This window comes from Coturnix japonica, chromosome 6 (genome assembly GCF_054131305.1).
Source record: "Coturnix japonica strain WE chromosome 6, WE-NBRP24, whole genome shotgun sequence".
NCBI lineage: Eukaryota > Metazoa > Chordata > Aves > Galliformes > Phasianidae > Coturnix > Coturnix japonica.
The window spans coordinates 23,398,162-23,420,641 of record NC_140668.1 but is presented as its reverse complement, the minus strand read 5'-3'; the positions used below and the strand labels follow the sequence as shown (position 1 = coordinate 23,420,641).

The 22,480-nt window shown below is 53.2% G+C and overlaps 2 protein-coding genes across 8 annotated transcripts; one reads left to right on the top strand and one right to left on the bottom strand.

Moving 5' to 3' along the window:
- Positions 1–164: 164 nt before the first annotated feature.
- Positions 165–14,516, top strand: COG4 (component of oligomeric golgi complex 4). Its single transcript, XM_015873599.3, has 19 exons — positions 165–307; positions 553–635; positions 1,236–1,350; positions 1,936–2,110; positions 2,715–2,908; positions 3,327–3,432; positions 4,694–4,851; positions 5,145–5,200; positions 6,797–6,930; positions 7,376–7,494; positions 8,242–8,408; positions 9,033–9,198; positions 9,845–9,907; positions 10,355–10,471; positions 12,059–12,151; positions 12,407–12,490; positions 12,808–12,909; positions 13,055–13,183; positions 13,751–14,516. Exons 1-19 carry the CDS (start codon positions 191–193, stop codon positions 13,883–13,885), a joined length of 2,313 nt encoding a protein of 770 aa, XP_015729085.1. The 5' UTR covers positions 165–190; the 3' UTR covers positions 13,886–14,516.
- A 286-nt stretch (positions 14,517–14,802) lies between these two features.
- Positions 14,803–22,462, bottom strand: FCSK (fucose kinase). 7 transcript variants are annotated; one of them, XM_015873597.3, is made up of 23 exons: positions 22,312–22,461; positions 22,047–22,201; positions 21,893–21,943; positions 21,696–21,821; positions 21,538–21,610; positions 21,076–21,173; positions 20,797–20,877; positions 20,571–20,690; positions 20,255–20,396; positions 19,751–19,878; positions 19,570–19,671; positions 19,191–19,361; positions 19,051–19,118; positions 18,515–18,882; positions 18,128–18,338; positions 17,866–18,032; positions 17,523–17,750; positions 17,202–17,345; positions 16,984–17,103; positions 16,725–16,912; positions 16,472–16,571; positions 15,733–15,956; positions 14,803–15,540 (listed from the first exon to the last, which is right to left on the bottom strand). In XM_015873597.3, the coding sequence occupies exons 1-23, from the start codon at positions 22,385–22,387 to the stop codon at positions 15,424–15,426; spliced, it is 3,258 nt and encodes a 1,085-aa protein (XP_015729083.2). In that variant the 5' UTR covers positions 22,388–22,461; the 3' UTR covers positions 14,803–15,423. The 7 variants fall into 7 exon arrangements, with proteins under 7 accessions (XP_015729083.2, XP_085407017.1, XP_085407019.1 ...); XM_085550891.1 differs by lacking the exon at positions 22,312–22,461 and having other exon boundaries at positions 22,047–22,305; XM_085550893.1 differs by lacking the exons at positions 21,696–21,821; positions 21,893–21,943; positions 22,047–22,201; positions 22,312–22,461 and having other exon boundaries at positions 18,515–18,937.
- Positions 22,463–22,480: the final 18 nt, after the last annotated feature.

The window sequence follows — 22,480 nt, the reverse complement described above, 5'->3', positions numbered from 1 at the left end:
AACCACGGACCAACATCAGCGCTCCATCACTCTGAGACCCTCCACAAAATTCCCCCAACACGTCAAAGCTCAGAGAATCGAGACAGAGTCATCATCCCGTTCTTCCAGGCGGAACGGAGCGGCTGGAAGCTTTCAGGCACAGCGCAGGCAGCCCCACTAGAGCTGAGGGCGGCTTCAGGCAGGCACCAAGATGGCGGCGGTGGGCGATGGCGGCGCGGGTGGCTGCGGGCTGTCCATGGAGCGGGTCCGCTCCCTCACTGAGCTGCCCGAGCTGGAGGCCGCGTACAGCCGGCTGTGCGAGGAGGAGGTGCGGGCCGGGCCTGTAACGCGTTGAGGCGGCACCTCAGCCCTGCCGGCTGACAGCGACCTGGAGCTGGTTGTGGATCAGGGCCTGTGTGTGGGGAAGGCTGAGCCGCACAACGGGAGTCGGGTGATCTCAGCTTAAGGCTCCCCGGCCTGTTAATGGGAAGCGCCACTGAGCCACGTTAGCACGAGTGGGGCCGGTGTCAGTGTTAGCCAGCCCTGAGCTGTGCCTGTGCCGTTGTGTTTCAGAGCGCTGTGCAGCGGGAGCTGGACGCCCTCCTGGAGCAGCAGGGCACCATCGAGAGCAAAATGGTGGCATTGCAGCGTATGGGGTGAGTGGCACACGCTGCTGTGCTGGAGGGACGTGACAACCAAACCCCTGTGGCTGGAATGGTGTCCCAATGCTTCCTGAGCTCTGGTAGCTTGTGGCTGTGCCCAGTGGGAGAGCTGTGCCATGCCCACCATCCTCTGGGCAGAACCTTTCCCTTACCCACACCTGACCCTCTCCTGACACAGCTCCACGCTGTCCCCTTGCACCTCGTTGCTGTCACAGAGAGCAGAGCTCAGCATTACTTCTCCCTCTGAGGAGCTATAAGCCACCATAGACTATAAGGGACTGTAGACCATAAGGGGCTGCAGCTGCCTTGAGGCCTCTCCTTTGCTCTGGGCCAAACCCAGACCCCTCAGCAACCCCTCACACACCATGCCCTCCAGACTCTTCTTCATCTCATAGTCCTCCTTTGGATGTTCCTTAAATAGCTTTACATCCTCCATACATCATGGTGCCCAAACCACACAGAGTGTTTGAGGTGTGGCAGCACCAACACAGAGTGTCAGTCAGTACACTGTGGGAAATAATTGTGGGACAGTTCCTTCTATAATCACATACCTGTTTTTCTCGTGTTCACTCTGTGTGTATTTTCTTTGTCCAGCCCCAACCTGCAGCTCATCGAGGGGGATGCCCAGCAGCTGGCAGGGATGATCACCTTCACATGTAACCTGGCTGAGAATGTCAGCAGCAAAGTCCGGCAGCTGGATCTGGCCAAGGTACCTGCACCACTCTTCTTTATTGTAGCGTGGCCTGGTTTTGTTAAGTTATAGGATCTTGCTAAGTTCCTGAGTATTGCAGGTTATAAGAGCAAGGTTAGGATTTCACATATAGCAGCTGCTTCTTCAACATATTCTTGCAGATTATGGTGAATAAGATGAGTTTAGTCTCTGTTAGCACTATGTTGTTAGCTCTTGCGGTGCTGAGGACAGTGGAGGTGGTTGTTGTCACCTGAGATTGGGCAGGAATCCAGGCCATCTTACTCTTTCTGTACAGATAAGTTCAGAGGCTTCAGATCCCTGCACCCTGCACAATCGTGACTGTGCCTCTTGTCTTTGCCTGTTGAAGTGGAGCATGCTCTGTGAGCTCAGCCTGAGTTTGGGTGGGCAAATGCTTCTCTTTCAAATTCACTGGACCTACAACCCTTTTGGGGTTTCTGCTTATGTGGCTGCTCACTGTGTAGAGGAGCATCACTTTAGTCTGTTTCTTCAGTCTTTTTCCTCCAGGTGCTGTCTTCTGTCATTTCCTAGTTTTCTTTCCCTTGTCCAGACTGTAGCAAGCCTTACCAGTTGACTTCCTTGCAGAATCGACTCTATCAGGCCATTCAGAGAGCTGACGACATACTAGACCTAAAGTTCTGCATGGATGGAGTTCAAACAGCCCTGCGAAATGAAGATTATGAACAAGCAGCAGCTCATATCCATCGCTATCTGTCTCTGGACAAGTCAGTGATTGAGCTCAGTCGGCAAGGCAAGGAAGGTAAGGACTGTTCATGAGGAGAACCTGATAAGGCATCTCTCAGTTAAATGACTAGAGGCGACGTGATTCTTTATGACAGATAGCCCCAGCCCAGTGGACAAAGCAGAACACTGAACATTTACCAGAAATCTTAGTGTGTGATACAGAAATGGACATCAAAGTCTTTCAAGTGTAATCGTGTTCGAATTATCATTAATTGAAGAAGCATTCCTGGCACAAGGTTTTCATAGCTGGATGGGTAAAGGACAAAACGTACAGGGCAGAAGTGGTGAGGGAGAAGACTGTTGGGGAACACTTGCAGTATTGCAGTGTGATACTAAGTGAAACAAGTGAACACAAAGGAATGAATTGCCCAATCCCTAAAGTGAATTTCCAGTTCATTTGTCTACATCCTCCATGTGAGACAGTGACCATCCCTGTTAGTTGGGTGTACTTCAGATTTATCTTCCTTTGCTGTGGCCCACAGAGAGATGCTGCTGTACCTTCTACCTTCTCACCTTTGAGCTGCACAGCTTTGGTCTCTCTGTCAGGGGAATAAATAGTCCTTTGTGAGGTGCAAATAGTGTGATATTAATTCTCCCTTTCTTCTCTTGCCTTTGAACAGGGGGCATAATTGATGCCAACCTGAAGCTCCTGCAGGAATCAGAGCAGCGCCTGAAGACAATTGTCACAGAGAAATTTGACGCAGCTATGAAGCAGGGAGACCTGCCCCAGGTGGAACGATTCTTCAAGATCTTTCCCCTGCTTGGCTTACACGAAGAGGGGCTGAGCAAGTTCTCAGAGTACCTCTGCAAGCAGGTAACACATTCTGTGAAGCACACAGTGCTGGGCGAGAGCAAAATCCAGTCTGTAGGGTCTTGTCTCTGGCATGCTAGTTTTTGAAATTAGTATTGGCTCTCAGTTCAGCTCTTTTGCTGCTTTTTGCACCTTGGTACAGGCTTTCTGGTGTTTGATTACACAGCCCACTAGCTGTCTTGTTTCTCCTGTCATGTCTTGTTCTTTGTATTTGCTGAATGCTCATACATCAGAACCTGGAAAGAGAAGATCAAGTTTCTGCCTCTCCTTGATCCTTGAGTTTTCCACCAGAGAGGAAAGCAATTGGGGGGAACAGCAGCAACAGGAACTCTTGCACTGCACCCGATAGTGCAGGGAACAAGGGTACAGGCTATGGGATGAGCAATATCTTTGAGTGCTGACTGGACCCGGTGTCATGCAGGTGGCCAAGAAAGCAGAGGAGAACCTGCAGTTGGTGATGGGGACAGACATGAGCGACCGTCGAGCTGCTGTCATCTTTGCCGATACCTTGACACTGCTCTTTGAAGGTAGTCTTCTCCCTTTTCTCTTTGCCAATGGATTAAAAATAGTTTATTATGAGATTGTTTGTCAATTTAAATGTTCTTTAATTCTAGATCCAGGCCATAAAATGCCCTTTGAGCTATGGGAGCATCATGCTAGAGGGATGCAGACACAGAGAGTGGACTTTTTTTCCAGCCAGGAGAGAGCATTAGAATAAGCAAGCTTTCCCCTTTACAGCTTGTGCAGGCATTGTGGAATTGCAAAGGATTTTTTTGCTTCCTCCAGGAATCAGACTCTTTTTCTGTTCTCTGCATCCTCAGAACAAATAGGTGTTCTCTAAAGGATTTTTCAGGCACACAGCTCTCCAAACAAACAAATCAGATCCCTTAAAGTTGAGCATCTCTCAGTGTCTCCAGGCCTGGCTCTTCAAGGAGGACCATGACAGCTTGAAGGGAGAGAGAAGAGTATTAATTTTCTGTGGGATGTCGCCAAAGACAGTAATTGAGATCCCATGGTGATTAACCCGCCTTCTCTATTATATCTGCTCAAATTCCAGGCTGCAACACTGCCAAATCACTCTCAGCCTGGCACCCGTGCTGCTATTGAAGGCCTTTAGACCTACTGGGCTTTCTTGGCAGCTGTGATAGAAGAGGAGGAGTGTTGCTATTTCTTGAAGCAGAGAGCTTGTGAGAAGGAAGCAGTCTTAGAGAGATACCTTCTTGGTGATGAGCTTTTTCTCCAAAGAGCTCCTGCCTTCACTGACGTTTGCCCTCTTGCTCCACTTGATAAAAAAAGAGCACAGCTTTCTGTAGGCTCATTTTCTTAGCATTGTTCTTCTCCTATAACCTGGTGCTGAAAACTGAGATTGTGTATGGATGATCACTCCAGGATTAGCCTGCATGGCTTCCTTCTGGAAAGCTTCATTCTTTTGTTTCTTGCATCTTTGCATCTTGTTGAGTTGGAGAGCAACTGACCCATTGCAGGAGCTCTTCATGAGAGATGGCTTCCACCCCCAGGAAACTTAGACCATAGACTTGCAATTAACAGGAGAGAAACCAGACAGTGTTGCAGGCAGAGAGAAGGTTCAAGGGATGGTGATGACAGGCCTCCAGTAAGCCACTAGAGAGTGGCTGAACAGTCTGGCCTGTTTATCTGTAGAGTGAATGATCCCCTGTCTGAGGACCTGAATAGCTCTGCTTTGGATCTAGGCTGGATGGGAGTTCCTTGTGGTTCTCTCTTGCTCCTGAGAGAGCAAAATCCATCTTGTTGCTTCCTCTCTGCCTGCAGGGATTGCTCGTGTTGTGGAGACCCACCAGCCCATCGTGGAAACATACTATGGGCCAGGAAGGCTGTATACCCTCATCAAGCACCTGCAAGGAGAGTGTGATCAGCAGGTGGAGAAAGTGGTGGAGAAGTTTGTCAAAGAGAGGGACTATCACAGACAGGTAAGTGTGATACCTGACACAGCCAGACACAGCTTCCATCCAGCTCTGCAGGGGTAATAGTGCCACGGAAGTGGCAAATTTGACCTTGTGTGTTGAAAGAAACACTGCTTTTACTCCATACTCACACTGATGGCTGAAGTGGCTGAGCTCTGTCTCAGAGGTGAATTGATGCATTTTCCAGAGTGCTTCCTGCAGAGCAGTTGTGTTGCTCTCCTTGGGCAAGCAGCTCCTTAGGCCATAGCATGAGAAAGAAGCAGAAATGTTGGATGACTCTCCCATTTTTGTGATTGCAGTTCCAGCAAGTTCAGAACAGCATGATGAGAAGTTCTTCAGAGAAGATTGAACCAAGGTACAAACAAAACCTCTTTTTACCCTCTGATCTTCCAGTCTTGATGTGTCAATAACACTACTTAGCGTTTAGATAGCAGTTCCAGAGGCTTTGCACTTACTAAAGCTTAGCATCCAATTGTTAGGTGCCCTTCACTGCCCTTCTTAAGAGACAGCTTCTATGGTGGTACTTTGCTTTCTCTTTATAATAAATCTTGGCCTTGCATGTTGCCGGAGGGCTGGCAGTGCCACTGCTCACGAAGGACAGAGGCTTTATTTGGCTCTTCTCATTGCTTTTTTACAGTGAGAGCGTAGTCCTTGGAGCCCATGAAATGGAGCAGTTCCCTGGGCAGATAATTTGTGTCAGATTCCTGAATAAATCTTTGGATCCTATTAATTCTGTACTGCTGCTGCAGTGTCTGCAATGCTAGTGTCTTGTTAATAGACTGAAGTGTTCTCAATCTCTGCCCTTTTCTGTCTTGAGTAGTCCTTAAACCATGCCTTGAAAGACAAGCAGTGTTTGTTGAACAAGGTATGTCTGTGAGCCTATAAGACAACTCATTTCAGTGATTATTTAGTGGTCTGCTCACTGAGTAGATGTGGATGCATCCCCTTCCTGAGCTTTTGTTTTTCATCCATAAAATAAGCATGATGGTTTCTTGTCCCACTCATTTGTTGGGAGGCTTTGAGCTGTATGTGCAAAGCACTTTAATGCCCACTAGTGAAAAAAAGCTGCTGATGTGACAGTATTTTTTCATAGCTCTCAGACCTGAACACTACATTCTGAATTGTCATGTGCTTTTTTGATTTCATGTTTGCTGGGCTATTCAGCCTGAACAGATCTTTCAGCATTTTCAGAACAGCACGTGAATCTGGAGATGACAGGGACCGGGCTTTTCTAACAGTTCTCACAGCACCTCTCACAGAATCATAGCAAAACTGAAGCAGAAAGGGATTGATGAAAGTCTCAGGTCTGACCTCCCACTCAAAACAGGGCTGATTTTGAAGTTGTAGCAGGTTACTCAGAGCCTTATAGTGATTTTGATCTGCTTGCTTTCGCATCCATGAGAAAAACAAAGGTTGTTCTCTAATGATTTTCTCAGGACATTTTGATTGTCACGAGATGGCAGCACGCAGTCTGCTTTAAAGTGGTCAGCAGATGCAAACGTAATGCCTACATGAGGCAGGGCACAGAGCAGGGAAATGCTGATTCTGCTAGGGCAGACTCAGCCTGGGAACCTGCTGTAAGGACAGCTGCTGTTGGTCTGCTTTGCTGCAGGGTGACTGACAAGATGAGCTGCTGAGCCATTCCATCTTGGCAGCGCTTGTCTGCTTCCCAGCATAACCTGTCTCCATTTAATTCAGCTGAGGTTGTCAGGGCAAGAAGCACCCCTCCACGCAAATAAGCTCCCCAAATGTATTTTAAAGCAGGGTTGGTATTATTTGCATGTAGCAAATATTCTGCTCAGCTCTGCCACTCGATAGCACAAATGGAAATTGGCAGTATTGATTTTGTATTAAAACAGCAGAGAACTCGCTGCTTAACTGAGCTAAACAAGTGTTCCTCCTTTTGTAGACCTGCTGCTTTGACTCTTGACTCTTGGTATGTCCCTCACAGGGAACTTGACCCAATTCTAACAGAGGTCACCTTGATGAATGCCCGCAGCGAGCTCTACTTGAGGTTCATCAAGAGACGAATAGTAGCTGATTTTGAAGTGGGAGATTCCATGGCCTCTGAGGAAGTAAAGCAAGGTAATATCTTGAATACCAATGTTTGCAGGTACTCTGTTCCTCACAGCTGTCCAGAGTGGAGATGTATCCAAATTAATGTCAGAGTGCTGACATCAGCTCTGCAAAGGCAATTTGAGGGCTCCCTGTAGAAGATAAACAAGCATTAGGAATGTCTGCAGAGCATAATAAATGAAGTTTCCAAAGAAAGGGAGAGCCCGTTGGTCACTGAAGGCACAAAACCTAAGGTGGAGTCCACAGGGAGAACAAACCTAGGGTTTTGGTACGCAGAAAATCACATAAATCACCTGCAAAAGTCAGCTCAGCTCTTTTGGCTTCACATTTGAGGCCTGTGGCTTATTCCAGGTTGAGCTTTGCAGATATATGCCTACAAGACAGGCGGCAGCAAGGGGATTAGATGGAACTGCTTTCTGTCTCTTGGCTGATGGTTCTCTTCTATGTTCTGTAGAGCACCAAAAATACCTGGACAAACTCCTCAACAACTGTCTGCTGAGCTGCACCATGCAAGAACTCATTGGCTACTACATCACCATGGAGCAATATTTCATGAGGGAGACTGTCAACAAGGTAGAGCTCAGACTGCTGCTTGCCATAGCCATGCCACTGGCTGAGACTTAGGTGCATGCTCCAGTCTTCTGCTGAGTGCTCCTAGAGAGGGAGATTGGTACACAGCAGGACTGCAGTGTTTGAAAAGGTCTCTTGTTTCCTGTGGCCTTGAAAAGCTCCAGACATACCCCTGTGCATGGGAAGTGTCTGGATCTGTGCTTTGGCAGGGCTGGCAGCCATTCCCACCTTCTGGGTGCTTTCTTCTTGGCCAGATGTAGCTGCTGAGTCTGGTCACATCCATCAGCCTCACACTGCTCTCCTTGCTCCCTCTGCTTACAGAGCAGTAGTGGCTGCAGAGGCAAAGCTGTATCAGGAAGATATGAAGCAACTGCTCTAAACATAGGTTGTGAGATAGGTTTGTGTTGAAGGTCATGCTGGCAATGCAAAGTGTGTTGTTTCTGTCTGCCACTTCTTTGAGCCTGCAGACCCATATTTCCCATAGCTGATGCTTAATTATTGGCTTTGAAAAGCAAATTCTGTTCCACAAGGTAACTTTTCAGACAAGGTGTGGAGGTGAGGGGCTCAGGAAATTAGATCTTCCAAGTCTATGGGCTAGTGAAAACTAGGATGAGTGATGCCAGCCCACACATTGTTCAGTTCAGCTCAAGGTGAAAGGGAAAGGCTGGCAGTGTTCCACAGTTTGGTCTCACAGCACTGATCTGAGAGGACACAACTTTGCTCAGGGCACTGAGACAGCTTTCTTTGCAGGCTGTTGCCATGGACAGCTACGAGAAGGGCCAGCTTACCTCCAGCATGGTGGATGATGTGTTTTATATAGTGAAGAAGTGCATTGGGCGTGCTTTATCCAGTTCCAACATAGACTGCCTCTGCGCCATGATCAACCACTCCACCACTGAACTGGAGTCTGACTTCAGGTAATGAAAATACACCAGATTCATCATACCTTACTTTCCCCTTGTGTTCTGCAAACAGTGTTTGCTGGCAGATGGTCTTCCTTGTGTTTAAACCTTTGATCCTTTGCTTTATCATCTCTGTGAAGATGTAGTAGGAGGCAGCATCAGTCACACTTTTCTCACAGTAGTAGCTGCAGGATAATAATAAAAGAGAAACAGGAGTCTCATGGCCCAAAATCCCTGTGAAATTGCATGGTAGTGCTGGAGTGCACAGCTGTTCTCTGGGTTGCCCACAAGCCTCCCTAGTTCTGTTGTGACTTGAACAACTGCCCTGTGGACTTCAGCATGATCCTGCAGAAATTGATCTACTGCTGCTTCTCTTCCCAGTGTGGGAGTGGAGAACTGGCTGAAGACAGCAGACAACTGCAGGCAGGATTCTGGAGAAGGCTCAGAAGCATTTGTTTGTTTTGTAGATTTCAGCCTCACATCTCATATTCTGGCAGGAGATACCTGCTGCCCTGTGTTGTCCCTATGAAATTTTACTTCTTCAGGCTGCAGCTCAGCCGGAGTGCTGCCCCTTGACACAGCGCACAGCTCTGTTGTTTTCTTGCAGTATTTGCTGAGTATGTTCTGCTTGCCCTGTAGGGAGGTTCTGTGCAACAAGCTGAAGCAGGGCTTTCCAGCAACGACCTTCCAGGACTTCCAAAGAGGTGTGACCAGTGCCGTGAACATCATGCACAGCAGCCTGCAGCAGGGCAAGTTTGATACAAAGGGCATCGAAAGCACTGATGAGGCCAAGCAGTCCTTTCTGGTGAGTTTGGTGGCTGTCCTGCTATTGGAGATGGGGTAAGGGTGAAGGGGTAAGTGGGGAGCTCTCAGGAACGGGACTGGTGCAATGATCTGTAGATAGCTCTACCTGGATCTGCTTTCTCCTTTCAGCCAGCCCTCCAAAGACAGCAGGAGAGACTGAATGCTTTCATTTCATTAAACTCTTGGTTACAGGTTTCTTGATGCAAAGTGCTTCAAATGTCAGTTCTCCCACCAGAGCTCCTCCTTCACCTGTCAGCTTGCTTCATTTCCCTGTCTGCACAAACCGATAGTTCTGACAGTTAGCTTGGCTTCAGCAGGTAGAGAACAGCCTGTTCAGTGAAGAGCAGACATTCATCTGGCAGGAGGGGTGCTGATTTCTCCTGTCTACATACAGACTCCTTTCCTGTTTGCCTGAATGTGCTGTGTATAAACCGTCACCTTCAGCTGCTCATGGATGGTGGTTCTTTGTGACAGTCACAGAAAGGAGTAAAGGAACTGTGGGTACATGTATTCTTCCATCACATTTGAGGTTTTGCTGCAACATCACCGACAGAACAAGGAGAAAGAGAAGTGGACTAAAGTGATTTGAACTTTCTACCAGCAGTGAGAAATTCCAATGAATTCCAGTTGCATTTTTTTTCCCCCAGGTAACCTTAAACAACGTGGAAGTCTGCAGCGAAAACATCATGACCCTGAAGAAGACTTTAGAGGTATGCTCTACATTATTTACTGGGTTTTTCTTCCCACAATCAAACATGTAATATCCTCCCCGTGGGGTCAAAGAAGTCCTCTGGACTTTGCTTTGCCCAAATTCCTGACGTCTGCCCTCCAGCCTTAAGAGAATGATTTAGAGCTCTCAGAGCTCAGTAGTATCTGTGGTGTACCTTGGTCTAACTGGAAATACCAGTTCCTTCAGGTTAACCAGTAAAATAAAACCATTTGATTGTGGTTCTCTGGTGCTGGATAATATTGCCTCTGGCTTCCATTCTTGCTGTTCTCACCCCTGCTGGAGTCAGCAGCTTCAGTATGGGCAAGAGTTTGGTGGCTGTCCTTACCTGCAAGCATGCTGGTGGGCAGCCTGAGCTTGACAGCGCACAGGGATTGGAGGTAGCCTGGGTTATTAACTTGCAATGTGCTTCTGGATCTCTTCCCTGCAGAGCGACTGTGCCAAACTGCTTAGCCAAGGTTTTGGGGGTGAACAAGCACAAGCCAAGATTGATAGCTGCCTCTCTGATATGGCTGATGTCTCAAACAAGTTCCGTGACCTCCTGCAGGTGAGCATCATGCTGTGTTACTGCTGGCTCCCAGCACTGGGGGAATCATTTCAGCCTAAGGCCTGGGCCTTGTCAGGCTCTGGGGGTGCTGGATAAGGCGTATGGAAGGAACTAAACAATCAGTTTTGAAGCATGCAAACAGATCCAGCCCATTCACACAGCTGTGCCAGCTGGGAGCTGTATAAAAAATTACTGGAAGCAGCTGCAGAGCCAGAAGGAATGTCACTCCTTTTGTCTTCACTCAGCATGAGGTAGTTGGTCCAGAATTTTCAGGAGAAGGAATATTAATAGCATTTTGCTCTCCTCCATTCTCTTTTGTGGCCCAGCTTGTCATCCTGTTAGCCAGAGCCCCACTAAGTAGTGCTGAAGAAGGAGTTTTGGTTGAGAGGTAGCTGCACTTCTCCCAGGTTTCTCCTCCTCTCCATCCACAGCATGGGCAGAAGGCTCTCTGGCTAAGCCACTGTCTCCTGGGTCATGCTGGGGCCTACTGTCTCAGAGTTCCACAGTGGCCTCTGACAGGCCTCTTTGGGAGCAGAAAAGCCCAATGCCTCCACAATGAAGAGACCAAGAAAAATAGACTATTTTTAACCAGGTTTGCCACTGACTTTGTACTTCACAGCAGGGCCAGACCATTTCTTATTTGGCTCTGTAGTTCACTGTAGGCCTTCAAATCAGTATTGTGAGTGAATTTTCATGAGGCTTGTGGTCTTGTGTGCTGAAAGCAAGCAGCTCACAAATAAGGAGTAAAACTCTCCATTTTAGTGGTAGTGCAGCACTAAAACTGGCTGCAGAACCAAGAGATTGAGCAGCAAGCTCCTGCACTGAGTCACACGCATTGAATTTGCCTTGGAAAAGGGCACTTGCCAGCAGGGCCTGCTCATAAATGGCAATTTTAGTTAAAAACCTTAATCAAATGCCAGGTAGGATTGGTACCCAAGTAGTTTCATGCTGGGTGAGCTTTCTTGACATCTTGCTGAGCCCAATGGGGGTGTCTGGCAGGAGGGGGCCTTCAGAGAACCGTAGCATCAGAGCGGACAGAGCAGCCTTTGCTGACAGCCTGCTGCTCAGGGGAGATGGCATATGCTGGGGCTATGATTAATTCAGGGAACTAGCTGTGGTTACAGCTTTTATCCTCCTTTTAGCTCCTCTTACTGAGCTAAGCTGCGCTGTAGGTGGGAGGCAGCAATTGAGTCCGAGTGCAGTGTCCTCTAAGCTGGAGCTGCATGGAAAGCTGGTGTTTACCTCCTCCCCTGCCCTGGTGGGATGGGAACCAAACACCTCTCCCCTGCCAGGACACTTCTATAGCAGTGTGGGCAGGGCTGAGGCAGCACAAGCCGTTCAGACCAGGCTGCATGTCAGTATAGTGCCAGCTTCTGGGCCAGTATCTTTCCCCTTCTTGTCATTGTGGTGTCCTTGTAGATTTGGCACCAAAAGGGCCTGGGTCCAGCTTTAGGACTTCTTGGTTTAGTTACACTGTGGAAGGCTGGAGGATGAAAGCAGCAACAAGGCAGATGTGCTGTAGAGGTTATGTGTTGTTGGACTTAACCGTGCTCAACTGCCTTCCTGTCCTCTTCTTGTCCCCCACAGGAAGGTGTCAATGACCTGAACAACACAGCCATCAAACCCCAGGTGAAGCCATGGATCAACCTATTCCTCTCCATCTCCCACAGCATAGAGGAGGTAAGGCTCGTTATTGTCTGCTTCTAGTTGCACTTCTACACTCTCATTCCTCTCAGTTCTCTGCTGTTTTCTCAGCACAGAGAAACACTGAAATAGCCAAAAGATGATCAGCATCCCAGCCTGGAAAGCAGTATATGGCTTGAGAGGAGGTTGAGAAAATGAAAGGGGTGTAGTGCTGCTCTGGAAGGGACCTCCCTCCCTCTGCATCTTTACAGCAGGCCACGTAAACTACCTTTTTTCCTGTTTCATTGTCAGGAAGAATTCAGTGACTATGAAGCTAACGATCCCTGGGTCCAGCAGTTCATTGTCCACCTGGAACAGCAGATGACAGAGTTCAAGGTGAGAGAAATGATATGGCAGCCTGCCAGGCTTCAGCCAGACCTCAGTGAGGCACCGTCTAACCCTTGCCCTGCTCAGTGGAACAGAGGGCAGACATTATCTTCACGTTGCTTCCAAAGCAGTTAGAGACTCCCATCTTCTGTGGCATTCAGAGGCTGTTTGTAGGCCCTGCATCCCTGGGTCGCTTTTGCTGGTGCCATCCACTTCCTGAGAGTGTAAATAACAATGATTTTTATGTGAAAGTTGTCCTATGCTGGGGTGACACAGACTGCTGCTGAATTGTTCCTGATGAGAGTGACACAGCTTTCTGCTTCCAGGCTGGACTGTCACCAGCAATTTACGATAACCTTACTGGCCTCATGACCAGCCTCATAGCCACGGAACTGGAGAAGGTGCTTCTCAAATCCAGCTTTAACAGGGTGAGTGAAACACTGCTCCAGAGGCAGACGTTACCTTCAAGAAAGCTCTGCCACTGCCAATGGCCAGCTCAAGGAGACCTTGCATTGGTGCACACAGAGAGGAAAGCATACTAAGAATGTAACAGTGCTTCCTTGCTCCCCACAGCTTGGTGGTCTGCAGTTTGACAAGGAGCTGAGGTCCCTCATAGCCTACCTCACCACAGTCACCACCTGGACCATCCGTGACAAGTTTGCACGTCTTTCCCAAATAGCCACCATTCTCAATCTGGAAAGGGTAAGTCACACAGGCCTTTAGAGTTACACTGAGCTCATCTAAACATTGTCACAGATGTGGAGAGAAACTGGAAAACCTGCCTGTAATGCTATGATGGAAAACACAGCAGTAATAATGGGGTAGTAGAGTCCCAGGCTGCAGCAAGTGAGGACAAGCCCAAGTGCAACAGTGCAGTGGATGCAGAAACAAAGGAAAATAGCTACTTACATTTAGAAGGCCTCAGGTTGGCAGGGATCTCCAGCAAGATACCTCTGCTTCTGCTGCCAATGCCTTAAATGAGGTCTGGGAGGGGGTTAGGTTCTGGCTCCACCCCTTCCTGTCACACAGGTGTCTTGCTTGCACCTGAGCTCCTCTGGGTTGCCCTGCCTTCCTCCAGGTGCTCCATCACTGCTTCAGCCTGTGACTCAACATTTCTGCTACACTGCCCCATACCTGCTGGGTGTTTCCCTGCAGGTGTTGGTAGCAGGAAATCCTGCCTGTCCTTGGCACATCTGTGACCACAGCCAGAGTTTGAGCTCACACTGAGGGTGGCTGGTGCCGTTTCCTGTAGCTTTCCTCTTTCTGCAGGTGACAGAGATCCTGGATTACTGGGGCCCCAACTCAGGCCCACTCACCTGGCGCCTCACTCCAGCAGAGGTCCGGCGGGTCTTGGCTCTCCGAAAGGATTTCCGTGATGAGGACATCAAGCGGCTGCGCCTGTAGTTCTCTGCTTGCTTCAGCACACGAGCACCCTGAAGGAGGTAACAGCAGGAGCATTGCAGCCCTGGTGCTGTCTTAAATCCCCACTGGAGCTATAGCTGGCTGTTGGATCGTGTGGGTTTGTGGTGGTGGTTGCCCTTCTCCTCAGGGCAAAAGGCCTTCCAGGGCAGGGGAAGAAGAGCCTCTGTCCTTTGGAGGGGCCAGAAATAAGGCAGCAGAGGACTCTCACATTGAGAGCTCTAGGTGAACAGACAGGGTTGTGTTAGCACATGACTCCTTTCATTCTGTTTCCCTGTGCGAAGCCACAGAAGATCCAGGAAACTGGGAGCTGTTGTGGGGTGTTTTCATTATGGATCCACACAGATGGCTCTGCGTGTGCCCCTGTGTTGGTGCTTGCCCTGCTTACTGCAGGGAGGCTGCAGCCACGATCCTTCTGTGCTGCTCGTTTGTGGGTCAGCTCTCCCTTGTGGTGGTGGGGACTGTGCAGCAGCAGAGGCAGCCTGCTGCGAGGCAGGGATGCTGGTGGGGGCGGGGTGCTTGGAAAATCACCAGCAGGCCTCTCTAGGAAGAAGGGTCATGGCCCTGCTGGCTCTGTACAGACACGCTATAAATAAACCGCGCCTGGCTGAGCAGCAACCTTGGGCTGTGTGTGCGTGCCTGGAGGGAGCCAGAGCGATGGGAGATGAGCTGCTCACCATGTCAACATCTCTTCTGTACTGTGCCACGGCAGCAAGATGCTCTTCTTGCTGGCAGCAGCGCGGCACAAACACCCATGTGCCAGTACCTGGTGCCAAACTCGACACTCGGCTGCATCTAGCAGTAGCACTGTGACACTGGGAAACCACAGAGCAATGTGCACTGTGCCCTGCCTCCCCTGGGAGGCTCACAAGGAAGGAGAAGCAGGCCAGAAAACAAAGGCATGCTGGGAACAAGCTCTTTTATTCAATGAGCCCGCAGGGACTGGTAACTCACTGCAGAAATAACCTCTCAGCACAGGAGGGGGAGGCGATTCCACATCCAGGGATGGAACATTGCACGCTGAAGGGCAGCACGGGCCACTGCTATTGCAAGAGCAGCGAGGCTTAGCAGCATCACAAATGCTATTTTTTTCCCTTCAGAGAACCATGAGAACAGGGTCAAATCGCACAGCCCTGCCTGCAGGCCAGCTGCTCCCCTAGCAGCCTGTCCTTACAGTGCATTCATGGGCCTGCCCAACTCAGCACAGCTCCTCCAGCCTGTGTGGGTTTTGGGCCCAGCATCAGCACAAAAAGGCCACATCAAAACATAAGGCACCTGCTGAGGCCAGCTGCCAGGGTCCACGAGTGGTATATCCCCAGCTCTGCTGGGATGCTGCTGGGACCTGGCTGTGTTCTGCAGCACTGGACCAAGCATGTCATTGGGGCTGAGGCACCCAGCAAGAAGAATCCATGACCAGCCCTGGCTGCAGCAGCCGGGAGCTGAAACACGGGGATCATCCTGGTTTGGGTGGCAGCCATCTCTGTCCCAGATGTCCCCCAGCAGTGGCTGAGGGCTTAATGCCTTCACGTGGCCACATCCTCTCCAGGGCGAGCGCTGCTGTTAGGATCACATCCCACCACCTCCATGGAGAAACCTCCGGTGTCCACCTCAATGCTGTGAATGCTGAAGTTGCCCAGGCCCTGTGAAAAAGAGTTAATGGGGCAGCAGTCAGCAAGGGACTCACACTAAACACGCTTGTCCTACTTTTGGCTGGGGGGCAGGGATGCTTCTAGTGCTTGCACTGCATGAAGCAGGCTTCTGCAAACCACCTGCAATGCTGGGTTTTACAAGCAGCTTTAGACCATTGTACCAGCTGAAGGCACATATCTCACCTCTGTTTTTGCTAGGATTTGGTGCAAAGTCTCTTTTTGCTGAGGGTCTTTGGTTAAGACGTAAAGGAAGCCGCCACCACCAGCCCCAGCCAAGCACTGCCCGTAGACATAAGGCTGCAGAGCATCCATCATGCGCCTGACAGCCAGCGGCTCACAGCCTGGGGCCATACATTTCTTCTGCTGCCAGTAGACGTCCAGGCACTTGCCAATGAGCTGCAGGTTTCCTGCAGGACAGAGGAGAAAAGATTTGTCTCCAGTTCTCTCCTAAAGGGCAGAAACCTGGTCCTGCCTTGTGCTCAGCCTGAGCTCACTCCTGCTTTCTCATCTACCCCAAAATCCTCTGCCCGCTGAGCAAGACGTCTCCCCGCTGTTGCTTTTCTGTTCATTTTTAATCCTCTACATGGTGAGACTTTGCTTGCTTTCATGCTCCAGCTTCCACTCCTCTGCATCCCATCCCAAATGAATCCACTTATAGACTAACTGTGGCCCCCACCACCCCCACAAGAAAATCAGACAGACTCAGTGTGCCTCACAGGAGCCTCTTCTACCTCCCCCATCTCGAGATCTTAGTTCAAGCCTCAATTCTGGGGCGCTGCCTATAAAATGCAGGTAAGCCTAAGGTTGCTCCAGCTGTTAGACCCTGCATTGCCCTAGTGTTTGTTCCCATAGACTCTCTGGGGGATTTTGTGCTGCTTCAATTGTTAGAAAGGACAGCCTGGTGCAGGAGGGGAGCTCACACCTTGCCTCAAGGCCCGGGCGCACTCCTCGGCGTTATTCACCAGAGCATCAGCATTTTGTACGATGGAAGGCAGCCTGGCATACCAGTTCCTCACCACGTCCTGCAAGAAACCGGGCTGATGGGGACAGGCACCTTGGCCACACATGTCCCCATCACCCTGCTGGCTTCAATGCCAGCTCCCATTGAGGTGGCACAGCTTTGCCCTAAGGGGACACGCACTGAGGGGGAGTGGAGGCCAGAGCCCATGTGTTACCTGGAGCAGGTTGCGAGCCAGGCGAGTCTTCCCCGTGTAAACCAGCAGCAAGTGGTCACTGAGGATCTGTGCAAAGCCTTCAGGCACCAGGATCTCCTCCACCTCCACCCTGAGTGGCAGCCGGGCCTCCGACCTCCCGATCTTGATGCCAGACACCAGCCCACCCACCTGGTCCTGCCAACCTCCACCTGCAGCACGCAGGATGCTCAGCCAGTGCCTGGACCCCTGCCCCATCACAGCTTCTTTCTCCAGCTGTTACCTGTCGTGAGCCTCTGCTCCAGATGCAGCACAGCATGGATGAGGGACTCGGTGCCAGCAACCTTCCCAGCTGCCCGGTACAGTGCTGCCATCACTGCTCCAGCGAGGATGCTGCTGGTGCCTGCAGGAAGCACAGGGGCAGGGCAGCAACAAGGATGCTGCATCCCAGCATTTGGAGAAGGACAGACATCCCACCCACTCCCTTCTTTGGAGACAGACCGAGGCCAGACCCGTGCGGCAGCCTGGACCAGGTGTGCACCTCAAAGCCACCTCCAAAGTTCTCCATCAGCTGATCCCGCAAGGGCTTTTGTGAAGGGAACTGTACGATCTCTGTGCATATGAAGGCAGCCTTGAGCAAGGCTCCTGGAAACAGAAAGAAAAAGCAAAGCCGTGCCTGCTGCACTACCTGCTCCCTCACCCAGCAACGAGGATGCACAGGATCAGAGCGGATCACTCTTGGAATGGCACAGACCCAGTGCCCACCACGAGCTCAGGACACCAAGGGCACAAAGCCAGGCTGTGCAGCCACTGACCCCTCACCTGGTGCGTGTGGCTGGCAGTAATTCCCCAAGTCCCCCAGCTCGTGGCACACCAGCTCCACCGCCGCCTCTCCCCATGGCGTCCCACCGAGGCTGGCCAGGCGCAGCTCTGGCTCACTGATGCGCCGCACCCGGGCACCAATGGGTCGGCACCCATCCACCAGCACCGCCACGTCCACCACGGCCCCGCCATGCTCATATGTGATGGGAGGAGTGTCGCTCCAGCCCCCTGCCAAGGCACGACATCAGCCCTCCAGCTCATTTCTCCTTAGTGCCCCAGCAATCATCATCCATCCCCCTCCATCCCACCAGCTCTGAGCCCACCTTGGCATGGCAAAGCTCACCGGAGAGGTCCAGGCGGGCTGGACATGCCACCTGCACCCAGTGCCCCAGGGGTGGCAGCTCCACTGGACACACGGTGACAAACTGGCACGAGGACATCACAGCCTGCCGGATGAGGATCTGCTCGGCCCCTTCGTAGTGCCGAGCTGCTCTCACCAGCAGGGCTGGACTGTGAAAAGAGGGATGCTGATCCTGCTGCCGTGGCCCCCCAGGTGTTCCAATGGCCAGAACAGGACAGCAGCAGTTTGCTGCTCCATGCCTCACCTGCTCATCCACTTCTGCCGCTCGGCTGCCAGCTCTCGCACCCCGCCAGCAATGTCACCACTCTCCAGGCGGCCGAAAGCTGAAGCCCACTCCCTGTTGGCAGCAGGTCCGCTCCTCAAGCCCCCTTCCCCGTGTGCCATGCAGCCCAGGACATCAGCAATGCAGGCGAGTGCCCGGGCTGCGATGCCTGCGTCGTCAGCTGTAGAGGCAACTAGAAAATTAAAGGAAGGCTGTGAGTGGCCCAAAGCAGCCTACCTCTGCTAGAAGTGGAGAAAGGCATGCACAACCTGCATCTGCCCTGGGTGGTCTTGAGTTCTTGCCAGGCTCAGTGGTACTGAAGACAGAAAGCAAAAAAATGTCCAGAGATGTAAGACTTGTCCAGCTTACCCTCATCCAGCGTGCCCAGCAAGGCCTCCTGGTAACCCTCATGGACGGCGCTGCGGATGAGTGGCAGGAGGCTGCTGTCCTGGTGGCCCAGCAGCACACGCTGCACCTTGTGCTGGCCCTGTAGGAAGAAGAGGTCCCGGCGGGTGCCCAGCTCAGCTGCCTTGTCCAGGCAGGGCAGCAGCTCCTGCCATGACATGCGCCAGGCTGCTCGCCAGCGTGCCAGCCTCTCGCCCGATGCTGCTGGGGCCAGCATCCACAGCACGTCCTCCAGCCCCAGCGCCTCAGAAGCGTGCAGCACTGGGAAGAGACGGGCAGTCAGCAGGCAGCGATCTTTCTGTGGCATCTCAGCTTCCCAGAGGTCCCCTTTGCTGGTGGGGGAAGAGCCCATCAGCAGCACCCCAGGGACTGAGGGGAGGTGGGATGCTGGAAGGGAAGGGTGGTCACCATGGCTCTCACTGTAGACTGAAGTCTGGGCTACTGTGGGTGCCCCCAGTGGAGCCAGGTCCCCTGTTCCATCCAGGCACATTGGTACTTACCGTATGCCCGTCCGATGAAAAAACTCTGCCCAGGGGATGTTCAAGTAAGTGGCCTCTTCAGCAGGACTCTGGGGGGGACACATGGGGGGCAGTTACACCCCAGCTTTGCAGAGTCCCGTGCCACCTTGCTGTCCCCGCACCTGCCAGTTGTCGAGGCGGCCACTGAGCGTGAAGACGCGGCAGGGCAGGTCACGCAGACGGACATGGTGGCCCTGCAGGACCACATCACGCAGGGGGCAGCCCTGCAGCACTGGTGAGGAGCCTACGGTGAGGCCTGTGAGGAGGCAGCCGGGACCGATCTCCAGGGGGCCCTGCAGAGGAAGCAGTGGGATCCTGTGGGACACAGCTGGCCCCACATCAGAGCCAGGCCAGGAGACATGCTGCGGCCAGCAAAACCCCAGTCCCCAGGAAGCGATGCTCCAGCACTGACAGCAGGGAAGATGCCAACAGCATCCCCAGCAGCAGCCAAAGGGCAGCATTGAGTCCCTCCATAAGCATCAGGCTCCAGGTCCCACATACCTGGAGGTGACAGTGCTGGATGACGCTGCCGGCCGCCAGCCGCACGGCTCCTTCCAGCAGGCAGTTGGTGACAGAGGAGCCATCCTCCAGGAGCAAGGGCTGCTGCTTAGGGGATGGGCACGTGGAGTAAGCTCCCAAAAAACATGTGCATTTGAGCAAATCTGGGGCTGGAGAGACCTACATCCACATGGGAATGGGCAGTTTTGCAGAAGCGAAGGTGGCTGGTGGAGCTGGGCAAGAGTGTCAGGCTTCGGATGTGGTCGCTCGCAGCTGTGGTCAAGTAGTCATAGGATGCATCAGGAATGCAGGCTGTGGGGAGGCAGGAAAGAAACACTGACCACAATCTCAGGGTAAGGAGGTGCTCCCAGCCTCCCCAGCACTCCCCTCCTCACTCTCCTGAGAGGCAGCTGTGGACTATGGCTCCCACATTTCATAGTTTCATAGTTTCGTGCGGGTTGGAAGGGACCTTAGAGATCATCGAGTCCAGCCCCCGGGATTCGAGCCTCTGTGTAGCAGAGCGGCACTTCTACCACTTGCGCCACAGGGGGGATTCGAACTCTGGGCCCCAGTGTTGCAAGGCGGCGTCTTTAACCACTGCGCCACCGGGGCACACAATTTCTACCCACAGAGGGAGCTGAAAATCAAGGACAGGTCCCATACAGGTGCCCACCACAGCATTACTCACCCATGCTCAGAGGGAAGGCACGGAGAGCTGTCCAGAGCACAGAGCGGGCACTCCTCACGCTGGCATCACCACCACCCCTCACAAATTCCTCCTCTGTCACCCCCCCAGCCATGCTCAGCACGATGTCAAAGAAAAGGGAGAGCTGGGGACAGAAGGGACACCCTGGGTGCTGCCGGGCCACCAGGCACAGCCACCCCAACTCCCTCCCCACTGCTGGGTGCTGCCCTCCTGCATCTAAATTTAACAGCACAGGGACAAAGAGGCTCACACAGCACCCACAGGATGAGGGACCCCATCACCCTAGAGGGGGTGTCACCTGGATGGGTGGTGCCCCCGAGTCCAGCCCCATGTAGGTGCAGGCGTCCAGGGGAGGGATGACATGGGTGGCCAGAAGCTGCTCAGCGGCGCTCGAGGAGAAGAAAACCACCCCACAGACCTGCGAGGGCACAGCGGGGCTGAGGCTGTGCTGTCCCATCCCTCGGTGGGGTGAGCAGTCCCAGCCATGGTGACAAGAAGGGATGGAGCTGCGGGTAGTGACATACCAGCGGGACGGTGCCGTCGGGCCCTGCACACTGCTGGATCTGAGCCTCTGTGCCTTTGTAGATGATGTCACGTACCAGGCCCTGGGAGCAAGAAGATTCCAATGAGCTCTTTGAACTGCCCCAAGCAGCCACAGCAGAGACAGGACCCACAGGACTGTATGGGCAGGGACCAAGGGACAGCAGAACAGACTGCAAACCCAACAGACTGCAGATCCCCTGCTCATCCAAGGGGGGAATCCAGGCTGGTGTCACTGCTTGGATGTGGGAGCTGTTACTGACCTGCTCATCAGCAAGGTACACGCCGTGGTTCCTCGCATACGCCTGGCTGCCGGGCACCGCAATCACTCGGACCCCTTGGAAGCCATCCCAGTCAATGTCTGGAGACAGGGACAGAGATCAGTGTGCTGAGCTCCACACTTTGCAGCAGCACTCAGCATGGGCCACTGGAACAGGCTGCCCAAGGAGGCTGTGGATGCCCCATCCCTGCAGGCATTCAAGGCCAGGCTGGATGTGGCTCTGGGCATCCTGGGCTGCTGGTTGGAGACCCTGCACATAGCAGGGGGTTGGAACTGGGTGAGCATTATAGTCCTTTTCAGCCCAGGCCATTCTGTGGTTCCATTATTCATTGAAACCACACACACTGAGCATCCACGTGCCCTCCCAGCTCCCACAGCCACATGTGGATGTGGCCAAGGCTGAATTGGCTGCGCTGCTGGCAGCCGTGCAGGACACAGCCCTCACCTGGCTCGGAGGGCACGTTGAGCAGCATGTCGGTGCTGCAGACCCACACGCCCGGCGGGGAGCCCACGCAGAGCTGGGGACAGAAGGGACGGGAGTCAGCGGGGAGGGACTCGGTGCCGGGGGGTCTCGGTGCCGCTGGGGTCCGTCCCGTCGCCCACCCGCCGTGTGACGGTGCCCAGCAGACTGTCCAGGTTGCACACCAGCGCCTCGGCCGCGGCGCGGGGCTGCAGTGCGGGCAGGCAGGTGAAGGCCCGGCCGCAGTCGTCGAAGGAAAACTCGCGGCCCTGCGGGGACAGGGGGGGTGAGACGGCGCCGGGAGCGGAGCCGGGGGGGGACACGGCGCTACGGGCCGCACCGTGTGCAGGATGAGGATGCGGGACTCCTTCAGCACGTCGGCGCTCACCACCTGCGGGACACGCGGATCAGCGGGACGGGAAAGGCGGCAGGGGGGGGGGCAGTGCGCAGTGTGTGCGGAACGACCGGCCCCGTCCGGCCCCGTCCGTCCGCACCGTGCGTCCCGCGCGGGCGCTGAGGTGCTCGGCCGCCACCAGCACCGCGTTCAACGTGGCCCCGCCGCTCCCCACGCCGGACCACGGATCCTCCAGCGCCAGCACCAGGACGGGCCGCCGGCCCAGAGCGCCCCGCAGACACCGCAGCTCCAGCTCTGCCAACGAGAGGGGCGGATGATGATGATGATGAAGGCCGGATGATGAAGGCCGGTTGGGGGCCGGTCCCGCTGGGCCCCGCCGTCCCGCAGCCATCCCCGCCTCCTGCCTCTCTGCACAGCCGCCCCGCCGCCGCCCCGCCGGCAGGTCAGCACGATCGCCGTCCACTCCACACACGCCGCCATGATGGCGGCTCCGCGGGGGCTGACGGGAGTCGTAGTGCGCCGCCGCGCTGCCCGCCGGCTCCAAGCGAGGGGCGACGGACTACACATCCCAGC

Excerpts from the sequence above, each read along its gene's own strand:
- COG4 (XM_015873599.3), top strand. The coding sequence starts at position 191 with ATGGCGGCGGTGGGCGATGGCGGCGCGGGTGGCTGCGGGCTGTCCATG. Across the intron at positions 308-552 it reads GCCGGCTGTGCGAGGAGGAG|AGCGCTGTGCAGCGGGAGCT; the intron begins GTGCGGGCCGGG and ends GTTGTGTTTCAG. Across the intron at positions 8,409-9,032 it reads GAACTGGAGTCTGACTTCAG|GGAGGTTCTGTGCAACAAGC; the intron begins GTAATGAAAATA and ends CTTGCCCTGTAG.
- FCSK (XM_085550891.1), bottom strand. The coding sequence starts at position 22,298 with ATGGCTGCGGGACGGCGGGGCCCAGCGGGACCGGCCCCCAACCGGCCT. Across the intron at positions 17,751-17,865 it reads AGCCCGCCTGGACCTCTCCG|GGGGCTGGAGCGACACTCCT; the intron begins GTGAGCTTTGCC and ends GTGCCTTGGCAG. Across the intron at positions 17,346-17,522 it reads CTGCCAGCCACACGCACCAG|GAGCCTTGCTCAAGGCTGCC; the intron begins GTGAGGGGTCAG and ends TTCTGTTTCCAG.